The sequence below is a fragment of the Lagopus muta genome, chromosome 4 (assembly GCF_023343835.1).
Source record: "Lagopus muta isolate bLagMut1 chromosome 4, bLagMut1 primary, whole genome shotgun sequence".
Taxonomy (NCBI): Eukaryota; Metazoa; Chordata; class Aves; order Galliformes; family Phasianidae; genus Lagopus; species Lagopus muta.
This window is the reverse complement of record NC_064436.1, coordinates 55,134,926-55,148,322: the sequence shown is the minus strand read 5'-3', so window position 1 is coordinate 55,148,322 and position 13,397 is coordinate 55,134,926. Positions and strand designations below refer to the sequence as shown.

The 13,397-nt window shown below is 39.5% G+C and overlaps 1 protein-coding gene across 13 annotated transcripts in view; it reads right to left on the bottom strand.

Moving 5' to 3' along the window:
• Positions 1–13,397, bottom strand: part of KCNIP4 (potassium voltage-gated channel interacting protein 4) — a 380,467-nt gene that overhangs the window by 1,714 nt on the left and 365,356 nt on the right. For all 13 annotated transcript variants that reach the window (XM_048941682.1, XM_048941687.1, XM_048941680.1 and 10 more), the window contains 4 exons: positions 12,833–12,903; positions 7,404–7,511; positions 6,561–6,665; positions 6,126–6,188 (listed from right to left, as the gene is read on the bottom strand). In XM_048941682.1, the coding sequence (XP_048797639.1) occupies positions 6,126–6,188; positions 6,561–6,665; positions 7,404–7,511; positions 12,833–12,903 (347 nt within the window). The remainder of the gene's footprint in view (positions 1–6,125; positions 6,189–6,560; positions 6,666–7,403; positions 7,512–12,832; positions 12,904–13,397) is intronic.

Genomic DNA, 13,397 nt, shown 5'->3' with positions numbered 1-13,397 from the left:
AAAGAAGTGTTTAACGGGTATACTCCTAATGTTGGAATTTCAGAGATTGGAAGGGACCTCAGGAGATCACTGAGTCCACTCCTGCTGCTAAAGCAGGTACCCTACACTAGATTGCACAGGTAGAAGTCCAGCTGGGACTTGAATGAAGAACACTCCACAACCTCTCAGGGTAATCTGTTCCAATGTTCTATTACCATGAGGAAGTTCTTCTGCCTGTTAGTAAGAAACTTCCTGTCACAGTTTTACGATTTTTGGTTGTCAGTATTCCACATTATAACATCATGTAGTGCACTGGGCATTAAAGTGTTAATGCTCCAGTTCCAGGCACCTGTCCAGAAGAGAAGAACTACATACCTCAGAACACTTTATCTTCAGAGAGGAGATATAACCCTGGCACGGTCACCTGATGTCCCTTTGTTTTTTCAGCTCTCCTCTCTCCTGCTCGACCTGACTGCACATCTCACCTCAGCGTTATGGTGAGGCCTTTCCACCTTTTGGACACTCTCTCTCATTATATTTATTAGTTTCAATTCTAGTTATATTGTATATTGTGTGTTATCATGCATTCTGATACCACATTTAGTAAATCAGTTTGCTTCTCCTCAGATCATTGCTGCTGTTTTTAATTATTCGGGTTCCCCTGTTTCCCCTTTCCAGAGGTGCAGATCTGTGGGTCCCTCTGCCCCCGCTAGTCACAGAATTGGGCTGAGCCAGCCTGTAAACCATTGACACTTCCTATGCTCAAGTTTTAGGCCTTTTCTCCTTGTTGTATTGCTGCAAACCACTGAGAAGAGCCTGGCTCATCCATTTGGCTCCCACCTTCCTTTTGATACTTACAAACATTCATCACATCCCTTCTTAGTCTTCTTTTCCCCAGGCCAAACAGACCCAGATCAATCAGCCTTTCCTCATACGGGAGATGCTCCAGGCCCTTTATCATCTTTGTGGTCCTTTGCTGGACTCCTAGGACATCTGTCTTTTTTGAACTGGGGAGTCCAGAACTGGAGACAGTATTTAAAATGTGGCCTCATGAGGGTAGAGGGGGAGGACAATTTATAAATTGCTGGTCTTCACTGTAGTGATATACTTTTTTTTTTTTTGTGGCTTCAGAGCAGGTACGACTGCACTGGGCAAGGGATCTGCAGCAAAAAGGGCCAATAAAAGAGCTCTTTTTAAGGCTTTTTTTGTAGTCAGCAACAGTGCTGTGCTTTTGCTGGGGAGTTGGCAGCTTGTGGGCGGGCTCCTGAGTCGGTAGGAGTGGAGCTAGCTTGGTTAGTGGCACAGTTTAAAGACCCTATGAACTGTCATCCCCTGCCCTTGATGTTCACACCTGATAATAAGCTTTAAATAGCACACAGAGCACCCTGGGTGAGTAACATTGTCACTGCCCACTGAGAATGGGGAGGTTCAGTGGGAGAGCACAGCTGCCCATATGGTGCTTGCAGCTGTGGCAGGTGGGTCAAGTGGTGAGGACTAAGTATTGTCCCTCCTTGCTCAAGAGACTGGCTTTTCTCTTGGCAGTCTCTGAGACTGCAGGTCTAAACATGGTCTCCACCAGACAACAGGTAGCTGTTCAAGTCTCCAGCTGCAGGGAGTGCTTGGGGAGGATGGCAGAGATTCCATCTGTGTGAGGTGTGAGCAGTGAATGAGCTGCTCAGCCTGGTGGTGGAACTCAAGGAGGAGGTGCAGACACTAAGGACCATCAGAGAGTGTGAGCAGAAGATGACTGAGTGGTGGAGTGAGTCGCTGGCATGCCAGAGAGAAGGATGCCAGGGAAACACCCCCAGAAAGGTAGTTGACCCCCTGCCCAGTCACAGTTGGACAGACTTGATGGATGAGGAGGGGTGGACCAGAAGCCTGACTCAGCATCACAAGAGCTTCCCCCTTCCCCCCCTCCGCCTAGCTAGCCCACTTCCCCAGCTCCCTCTAAACAGGTTTAGATGCTGGAAATTGAAAGAGGTGAGTGGTGAGGCGATGGAGAATCTGCCTAGGAGGGAGCTTAAGGCAAGATGATCACCCCCCTGTCTTGTGACTGCTCCTGTCAGGAAAGAAAGAAAGGTGGTCACGGTGGGCGACTCCCTTCTCAGAGGAATGGACAGCCCCCTATGCAGGCTGGACCCGAGCCATCAGGAAGCGTGCTGCCTTCCTGGTGCCTGGATCAGGGACATAACCAAGAAACTGCCAAAGCTGGTTAGGTCCACTGATTATTTTCCATTACTCATAGTTCAGGCAGGCAGTGATGAAATTGCTCAGAGAAGCCTACAAACTATTCCTATATGAAAACTATACTATAAAACTATATGAAAAGAGCTTTCAAGGATTTAGGGTGTTCAGTTCAAAGAGTGGGAGCTCAAGCGATCTTTTGTTCTTTACCTTCAGAAGCAGAGAAGGACATTGAAAGTACAAGCAATGAATAATTGGCTCAGAGGCTGGTGTCAAAGCAAAAACTTTGGGTTCTTTGATCAAGAAGCAGTTTACTCAGCCCCAGGCCTGCTGTCCGTCAATGGAACACACCTATATAGGGGGTAATGTATCCTAGTACAGGAGTTAGCAGAGCTTATCAAAAGAGCTTTAAACTAGCTACGACAGGGGAAGGGGACAAAACAGGGCTCACAAGAGATGAGCCTATAGGAATGATGCTTGAGCTGGGAGCGAGGCAGATGACTACACCAATACACACAGCATGGGTGACAAGCAGGAGAAGCTGGAAGCAACTGACCATCAGCCCTAGCTGCTACTACGAAAACATGGTAGGACCACTCTCATGACTAGAGTGCTATGATGGATGGCTGTAAGTTCTTCAGAAGGGATAGACAAGGAAGAAAGTGTGGTAGCGTGGCCCTTTATATTAAAGACTGTTTTGATGTTAAAGAGCTTGGGGTTGGGAATGATAAAGTTGAGTGTCTATGGGTAAGGATCGGGGGAAGGTCTGTAGGGGTGACACCAAGCAGCCAAAGGACAGAGGAGAAAGAACTGGATAGGATTGAGAGGAAACACTTCTGCTGTCCCTACTTTTTCCATGAGGAAAGATAGGTTCTTATACTTGGTGCCTAGACAAGACCATACTCAATGAAGACTGAATGCTCTGTAGTTCCTTACATAACGTCCTAATATTTACTTTGTGAAGGCAGAGGCCATCCTCTGCACAGGGACTATGAATTCAGAGTCCTGAACTACATATATTCCTTAGACCGTATAGTGCCACCACAATAATAGTTGCGCCAAACAAGTACTCAGCACAAAGATGGGATTTTGAAAGAGACAGTTATGTATGTGTTTAAGAACACAGAGGCCCTTGATGCTACAACCAACTAAATAAATAAATCACAGCAATTGAAAGTGGAGCTTCTCTAAATATGCCCTGCTGTGTTAGTTCTTGCTTTTAAAGCATGCCACACTATAAGATCCACACTAGAAGTGATCTTAGCTTCAGAGTTTGGTTGAGAGTGTTCTGCAGCACTTGTTTTCTTGCACTGTTTTGACTCTCATTTTGCAGCTTGGAACAGAATGTAGAGAACTGTGAACATTTCCTGTGTGCCTCTAGCATATTTTTATGTGCACCAGATGCAGCTCTTGCTGCCATGTTGGTAAATGGGCATTCCATTCCAAGGCTTGAGGTAGAATCATTTGTTATGCAAAACCAGCAGGGAATGTTTTAAGCAGACTTGCTCTAATATCAGCTTGTATACCAAAGGATGGCTTGTAGATGAGGAAACAAAGACAGACATCAAAGTCTAGGGAACTGCAGGCATGCTGTAACCCTGTCCTGACTCAGCAACAAAAGATTCTGGTAAGAAAAAGATAACAGTAGAACTAGCAGTACCCTATGTAGAGTGCCAAGGATAGCTTAAAGTGTGGGTTGGTTTCCTCAGAAAAATTGAACTAAAATGAGTATTTTGCAGCTTGGAAAAAAGATATTGAAAGAAGGGTTGTTATGATGATATACGCTATTTTTCCATAGCACAAGAGCATGTAGAAGGACTATTAAAAAAAGACTATAAAAACACTGCATGCCAGAATCAAAACAGATGAGTTTACTATAGGAAGGATTACAGAATTATTCAGTTTTGTTTTAGACGCTGTTATATACTCATGAAGGATGATACTTCACACTCTGGAGTGATGCAAATCACTGCATGGTGAGAAAAGAAAGTAAGTTTAACATTCTCTTTCTAGATCAGTCTCACACCTACTAATTTATTAATAAAACAATTTCCTACAGTGTATTTTAAAAGGAAGAGGCCACTGCTGTCCTCTGGAACAAGTGTAATCCTGAAAAAGTTGAAGCCACATTAACAGACCACAGCTCCTGAAGAAATTTTCTTGAAGGACTCAGGTTGAACTAAAAACCCAAATCTCATTTCTGAAACTAAATCCTGACAGAAATACGAATTAAACACTTTGCAGCTCAGAGCTGTTAATAAAAGAAAGGTCTTAGTAAGTCTAAATACAAAAAAAAAAAAAAAGTGGGCATATATTTTGTATGTCATCATTTGGATTCCACATCAAGCAAAGCAGCAAGACAACCTGCTCTCTAAGATGAGAGAATGGTGTCTGTCACGTTGTGAGAGAGATGCCCTATGAATCACTTATTTTGAATACTCAGAAGAGCAAAATAAGAAATCTACTAACAGAAGTGAGAAACTGAATCACTTTGGCAAAGGAGAACAGGCAACTCTTTACTGAAGGTACTAATTTTCTTTGTAAATGAAGCAATCCGCCTATTACTATTATCACTATATTCTGGTAAGTCTTTCACGTAACTTCCAGAACTCTGTAGACCTCAGCTGGGAGATGAACTTCTGTTTCAGATGATCAGTGTTAGCAGTATTAGCAGAGCAAATACCTGTCATTCATATTGAGTAAGACTGACAAGCTAGAACCACCGTCACTGTGATACAACACTGCTGACAGATAGGACACTACCCAGTACCCATTGCTAAGGACACACCAAATTAGAGCTGTGGGTTTTTTTTTTTTTTTTTTTTTTTTTTTTTTTTGAATACCCTGAAGTCAAAAGAGTCAGTAAGTGACCACTGTGTGGTTGTGACCTCTCTGTATTTTGCTACTTTTAAATCACAAGAGCAATCCCAAGGATATATAGAACAATACACAAATTCTAGCACGTCTGTGCTATTTCCAGTTCTAATTTCCATATTCCATATCACTATACATTTATCACTAACTGCGCTGTTCTTTCCTGTCCCTCGTTCTACTGTTCACTTCTTGGTGTCAGAATACAATGCACACAAGCAGCAACGCACACAGTCCATACTCTTGATCTCTTGACAGCTTCACACTAATCAGCCATCCTGGGAAGGCTAACATTGCATCCAAACACAACTACAATTCCTTATATTTTTCACTGCAACAAATAGCATAGGTTTTGTTTTGCCTTATCAATTTGTATAATGTAATCAAGCCCACCTTATCACGAGGTGTAATGCAACATTTTGCAGTATGTAACAACATAACCTCTTATCGCACCAATAGTCAGTACCATTATTTTGTATTTTCTTTTTCTTGCATTCTTCACCTTATGTATTAATGGTATCTCCTTAAAATTCTGAAAATGCATCCTTCCTCACATTGTCTCTGGTGTGAAAGCAAGTCAGTTTCCAAGGGCAGAGGAGTGAAAACAGGCTGTAGTTCTTGCTGCATGTTTACTCTCAATCCTGGCTCAAAATGCAGGGAGCTGCTTTCAACAGTTGAAGGAAATTAATGGCCACCTGGACAATGTAAACACTTGTAACTACTAATCACAATCTGTTCTTACTGGCTTGCCTTGGAAAAACAAACAAACAAACAACACAAAACTTGCCTCCTTTTAACTCCTGCCATTCAACGATTTGCAAGCTGCTTCCACTCTCCCTAAAATGTACAGCTCAGGAAACACTCCTATATGTGACAGTTTTTCAAATAATATATGGCTGTGACTGTATGCTGATTTTATCAGGAGTATTACCCAGAACACATAAATATTTAACTGAATGCAAAAAAACTTTTCGCTGTTAACTATGAATGAAATGCTATTCTGCACACTGTCACTTCAAAAAATAAAATAAAATCAGTGTATGATAGCAGTAGCCAGCTGATATGGATTCAATACATCACGGGTTGCTTACCTTCTGGCAGCTCTCAATGAATTCATCTATGGTAACTACTCCATCTTTGTTTTTATCCATTTTCTGTTCAGAAAGAACAGAAATGTATGATTACACTCTTGAAATCTACTTTAAAAGTCATTTTTAACATTCATTTCATTTACATGTAGGCCTAGGGAACAACTAGGCCAAAATGCTGTAACAATGTAGAAAATAATACACTAGCTTGAAAAGCTTGCTGAAACGGCAGCATAGGGCGAGTAGATCTGAGAGACAAGTGTCTTGGGATGAACCATGGAGAAGAATAACAAAATTGGTAGGATATGCAAAACTATTACAACAATGCAAAAAAACAAACAAACAAACAAAAAAAAACAACAACAACAACAAAAAAAACCAATCCTTCTACAGCTACAAATGGAGCAACTTTTTGGTTCCCTTTGTTACCTGACCCACCTGGAAAAATGTTTCAACATGTTGTCTAGGTGTGTCCTCCTTGAGAACAGGATAAGTGCATTTCCCCATCATATCATATATTGCTTTCATGATATCAAGCATTTCCTGAAGAGAAAAAAAAAAAAAAAGTGCAATTCAGGGTGCATTATATATTGTGCTTTGATTCAGAAAACATAATTTCTATTATCAGCATTTTAGAGAAAAAAATTACATTGTTATTTAGTGATTGAACAGCTTCAAGAATGTACTGAGTATCGCTAGGAATTCTTGCACATTGGCTTTCATTACTTGTTCAGCACATGCAGATGAATGTTTCTGATTTTAAATACTTTAACTGATTCAGAATATGTGCACATTCACTGTGGGAAGAGTCTCTTAAAATCTAATGCATAAGTAAATGGAAAAAGAATTCTATAGCAGCAGGTTAACACACAAGACCTTCATACAACTGAGTTTTCAAGAGAAAGAAGAAATACCCACACACAAACTCGCACACTCGCAATGAGTTTTCCATTTTTATCAAAAGCTTTCAATTTTGTTAATAGCAGGAATCACAAAAAATGTAAGAATAACTATAGATGCAAGTCATCTGCTGTACTCTATACATACATGTTTCTGTACATACATAAGTTTATGATAATTATTTTTCAATTTTGGTATATGCCTTAAAATGCAAAAAAAAAAAAAAAAAAAAAAAAAAAAAAAAAAAAAAAGGACATTTAGTTTTATAATATGCTACACATTATTCCTTGACAGTGGTTCTTCTGACCCCATTCTTCTTTCAAAGCAAGACTTCTGCATACAACCTTCAGTTTCAGTATTAGTATAAAAAGTAGACCTTACCTCTTTAGTTATGTATCCATCTTTATTTATATCATACAAATTAAAAGCCCAGTTCAGTTTCTCCTGTACTGTCCCTCGGAGTAAAATTGAGAGACCCATAACAAAATCCTAAATGGACAAATGGTCTTGGTAAGTTTGGAATGGATCAGTATTTCACAAACACTCAGAAATGCAGACAAATACATCAGAATCACAGAAATCTTGAGAAGTGTGTTATTGTTTTCACTTGACAGAGAAAATTGCTGGTTATTTAAAAAAAATTAAAAGTCTAGGCACTGTATACTACACCAGTAATTAACAAGTAAATTGAGCAATTTTCTATAAAATAAGCCACTGTTTTCTGTTAGTGGATTCATCCTCTGAAATGCCTCACGTAAGAAGCCTTTGTTGAACTAATTCCAAGTAAAAGCAAACCCCATGGTGTAATGACTCAGAACAAAGCTTAAGCAGGAGTTAGATTAATCTGAGCACAGGAGACCAGTTTTGGATTAGCTATCCTCTGAGGAACATTACATTCTTGTTATATGTATACCTCACTGGAGGTAGAATATATAGTTCTCAAAACGCTTAGTTGGATCTTGTGCAGTCAGCATTAAAAACTAAATATGTGTTACCTCGAAACTTAAATCTTTCACTGGAAATCCAATAGGGAATGGCAGTTATTTTGCATTCATGTGCCATCTCAGTGGTCCTGTTACCCACCAATACTCTACTGCTTTACATCTACTCCACAGAAGTAAAAAAAGAAAACTGCTGAAATTATATACATGCCATGTTTGGCTACGGATAACTGACAAATTAACATTAGTCAGGATTATCCAGACCATGCCCTTGATCAGCAGACAAGCAATTCTGAGAACCGATATACTTACATAACTCCAGGGCTAGAATGAGATTTTTAGTGCACAGTTGTAATGCTAAAGTATGATAGAAAGTACAGTAATAATAGCAGAGAGGTACAATCTGAGGCTACAGCAAATGAGAACAAGCCCCGTAGATGCAGAAACAAAGGAAGAAAAACTGCTTAACTTCAGAAGGCCTCAGGTAGGCAGTGATCTCCAGAGAGATACCCTCACCTCCACTGCCAGCCCTTAAATGAGGTCTGGGAGTGGATTCTGGCTGCTCCTCTATTTGCACCTGAGCTGCCATGGGTTGGGCCTGCATTCTCACCAGGTGCTCAATCACTGTTCAGGCTGTGACAGCATTTCTACTACAACAGTTAATATTCTTTCCACAACACAAAGCTTATTTACATTGCATAAACATCATCCATACTAGAGAAGATAGTAGTCAAGCTGCACTGTCATCTGTCTTCTGCATTTCTTAGCTCATTTACTGCATTTTTAAAACAGTGACTATTTTTTTCCTAAACTTTTCCTCCACTTATTTCTATTTGATAAGCTTGTATACCCATACATCTGTGAAATCATCCCTATAATGTGTTAAGCACAATAATTCAATAGCTTATATTTAAATGTGCATTTTTATGTTATTGTTAAAGAAATACAGGAATTCTTTGGAGTAACACTAAAGCAGAGACTACAGAAGCTGAATGATTCTGTATTGCCTTTAGCTAAGTGTGCATTTCCTTATAACACGAACAATAGAAAAGAATGTGTACCCAGCGGAGTAAAGCAAACAGGGCATCACAGCCTTAGATGATCTGGTAAGCAGAGCTCTTTTGACAGTTTCAGTATTTAACAATTCCAGTAGTATGCTCTGGGTTTTCTTAGTCTGTCATAAATTTCTGTGTTACTAGTACATGTGCCCTTTGGGGTAAATTAATACATGAGTCTTGAAAAGAGTTTTGCTCAACTTATCTTGTCTGCATCTCAATGACTAATTGAGGGTCATAAAGTCAAATCTCCAAACAGATCTTTAACAGCGTGCTATAAAGTATTAAAATGTCTGAGAAATTTAGAACAGATTTGATCACATTACAGCATTAGCAATTAGCCTTTTTGATTCAGTACTATTCATATTTTTCTGCACTATTTTACTTCCTTTCTGATGCCATGTTTCTTGAATTCTTCTGCAGAGGTCTCCAATAACTTTATTTTCTTAAAATAATATGTTTAATAACTCTTGACATCAGCAACATCTGGGTCTGTTCAACCTTGAGAAAAGAAGACTGAGAGGGGACCTGATGCAGGTCTATAAATATCTAAGGTGTGGGGGGCAGAATGGCGAGGATGGACTCTTCAGTGGTGAGTGGAGACAGGACAAGGGGAAACGGCCAGAAACTGCAGCATAGGAAGTTCTGCACAAATGTGCAAAGGAACTTCTTTACAGTGAGGGTGACGGAGCACTGGAACAGGCTGCCCAGGGAGGTGGTGGAGTCTCCTTCTCTGGAGATGTTCAAGATCTGCCTGGATGCCTACCTGTGCGACCTGCTGTAGGGAACCTGCTTTGGCAGGGGGGTTGGACTCGATGATCTCTGGAGGTCCCTTCCAACTCCTACAATTCTGTGATTCTGTGATTTATTCCAATGCTTAGAGTGGTGAGGCACTGGAACAGGCTGCCCAGAGAAGTAACGGCTGCCCCATTCCTGCTGGTTGGATGGGGCCCTGGGCAGCCTGATCTACTGAGTGGAACCCCTGCCCATGGCAAGGAGGTTGGAACTAGTTTGACTTTAAGACAACCCAAGCCATTTGATGATTCTTAAATAATATCTACTTTCCTTTTCCTTATTATTTCTCTTTCTTCCTTTCTTTGAGGCACCCACTCATACGCTAGTAGTCTTCCTGACAACTCATAATCTTCCAAGTGTATGCTCTAAGCTTTGCAAGACTGGGTCACCTCCTTCCCTACTACATCAGTGCATTTGGGAATCGTACCCAGATCAATCCAGGCACACTGCCTTTGTCTGAGAGTTCTCTGGAGTTCCCCGGTTCAGGAACTATAAAAAGGACTTACCACGAAAGGAGGTTATGATGAGCTGCATAAGGACCGTTTAGGACAGGATATATTTTCTATGTATTTAATTTCATGAAATTTAAGAATATAATAGTAAAACCATTTAGAAATAGAAAATTAGATTCATGGTCATAGACTGAATCCACACAGTGTTTTGGGCTAGATCTTCAAACAGTGAAAGTCTGTGGATGGTGGAAGGAGTGGTGCATGCCAGGAGTGGTGCAGCTACGGTGTTAAGCTAGTGATGCAATACAGAATGCTACAATGGAGCAATAGTATTTAGGGCAGCAAATAAACTCAGATGGAGTCTGCCATGGAAGCACACCAAGTGTGGGTTCTTTGATAATTGCCTTTATTCCTTTCCACAGCTCTTTATTTCCAATCCTCTGGCTTCCTACTGAGCCTCCCAGTACCTGTGAAGACTTTGATTAAAGGGGTCTAACAGGGAACGTTAGTTACAGACATAGTGGGGCACAGATGCAGTTAAGACAGCAAAGGTCACCAATGAACTGCAGGAATTGCTTTTGAGAGGAACTATATTTATGTGTAGCTGTTTTACACTGTCTGGTATCAGAACTCTTGTGAGATCCCCACTGCCATGTGAAAAATTGGCTGCTTACATATCAAATTTTCCTGTCCTTTTCACACAGAAGAGAGTCGAAGAGCATTTTTTCTTCACAGATCACAGACCATTATACTAAACTATATTTAGTCCTACACTGTGATGTAAAAAGAAGTCTGGAATGAATCATTACTTGTTCACCAAATTTTTAAATCACACCACCATTCCTTTACCCTTTGTGCCAGTGGGTTTTCTGTGTCTTTTTGGTTTATGTGGTTTTTTGGGTGTTTTTTTTTGGCTAACGGGAATTAACTGGAGTGTAGATTGGTATAGATAATATATGGTTGTATCTAAGATAAAAAGGATCGGGAAAAAAAATAATGTGATTTTTCCCATTTCACGAAACCCACAATTCACAGCTACTTTCACACGGTTAGAAAAAAATCTAAACATTTTTAACATTAGAGGGATGCTTTTAGAGTGGTTACTGTACTGTTTGTAAGTATGAAGCTGCTACACGGCACAGTGACACTGAAGCAGGGTCTTTTGACTGCACTAGAATTACACTGGGCTTACAATTAGTGCAAATGAGATCAAAGTCTGGGTCAATTTATTTGAATCGATACTGTATCACAGTACACTGGAAAACGTCTGTTCTGGCAATGATAAAAAAAATGCCACTTCTTTTATTTTCCTATTTTCCTCTATTCCAAAGCTCTTTTGTACATGGAGCTGCACTTTGAGATATTCAAATCCATTTAAAAAAGGCTTTACATCTACCTCATTTCTTAAGGTTTTGTCTTTGAGATACAAATGTGAACAAATTGTCTACAAAGATTACAAAAGCTTCTTTTGTTCTCATTTTCCCTAATGAAAAGAGCAGAAATGTTTCTTAAATATTGATGCTAAAAATACTTTCCAGCACTGCTGTTGCTGTTACTGATGTTACCAGGATTCCTTGTAGAATTAGCCTCATACAGAAGATGTGAATAAAAGCTCCATTTCTGCTTCCAGTTTTACATGGAGCCCATTGATTTCAGCTGCCTGGAAGAAGGCAGATGGGGTTTGTGTTTTTCAAGTAAATGCAAATAATCCCCCACAAAATGCTCTGGTTATGTTCCCAGCTGAGGTTTAGATTTGCAATCACAGTGCATCTGCTTGGCAAGGATTCTTCCACATTACATCAATAATAAAAGAATAAAAATTTTTAAAAAAGATTTTCCTTCAAATAATAAAAACACATATAGAGCATTTAAACAAATTTCCAGCAGTTACATTGAATTCCAAACCAATCTCAGGTTGTAAGGATACCATCTGTCCATTGAAAAAAAAGCAAAACATTTAATTTTTAAAGAAAGGGCTTAAAGTAAGGGCTCCTTTTCAGCACCACTTGCTTTCATTTAACTGCTGCAGGGAGTTGCCTTTTTTATCATGGTTTTGTGTCAGTGACGTCAGCCTTTGCAGGTGGTGACATCAGCCTCAGCAGGGAAAGACAGAATTTTTAAAAAACAGATTGGGCAGGTAAATGGAGGAAGAATTAGTTTTAAACATTTGTGCTTTTAAATACTATGTATGATTGCAGAACCTCCTGCTGGAAATAACAGAGTGTATAAGCAATCCTATTTTGTCTGAATCATCCTTGCAACTTTAGCTGGATCACAGTTTTTCTCATCTTGAAAGCAGGGGAAAAGATAAGGATTCTGTTATGCAACTATTGAATAAGTTGACTTACCTTTTAATGAGCAAATTTACAAAAAACGTTACATAGATTGGTTTGAGTTACATTTCTGGGATATACGATTGTAAAATAATAACAATTTTGTTACCATGTCTGAAAAACTTGAGTCTTTTTATGTGATCCATATAATAAAACCGATCACATTCAGCTTCAGTGCAAAGAATATTAAAACATTAAAGAAAATGTAGAGAAAGATATAACAGTATCACTCACCTCAAAACTTACAGATCCATTGTGATCAGTGTCAAATGCATTAAACAGAAAATGTGCATAAGTTGTGGAATCTACAATTTAAAACAATAAAAATGTGTCATAGTAAGCACATCTTCATATTAAGCACATCTTATTCAGTGAAAATAATTATTGGAAGATATATTTTGACACCAACTAAAATTAAAATTTCAAATCACTTCGAACTTTTTTGGGGAGGCAGGATGGATGGGGTAAATTAGAAGATTAAGTATATGTGCAACTAGACCTGGAAGGAAATTCTGAAAGTATAGGCTAGAATATCTTTATTCATTTTCATTACTATTGCTGCATGCAAACGATTAATCACTGAGATCTGAACAAGTGGTTAAGAAGTCACGTTATGGTACTCTGAAACAGTCTGCATAAATGGGAATGCTACTTTATCAGTTAAATGACCATAATGGGAGATCTTTCTCATGTGCTCAAGAAGAAAAATGTGTTCATTTGTCACTTTAAGTGAGGGAAGCAGGCACTGCCATCTGTGCACTTGGCGTATGGCTTTTACTCTGGCAACAGGCAGATTGTT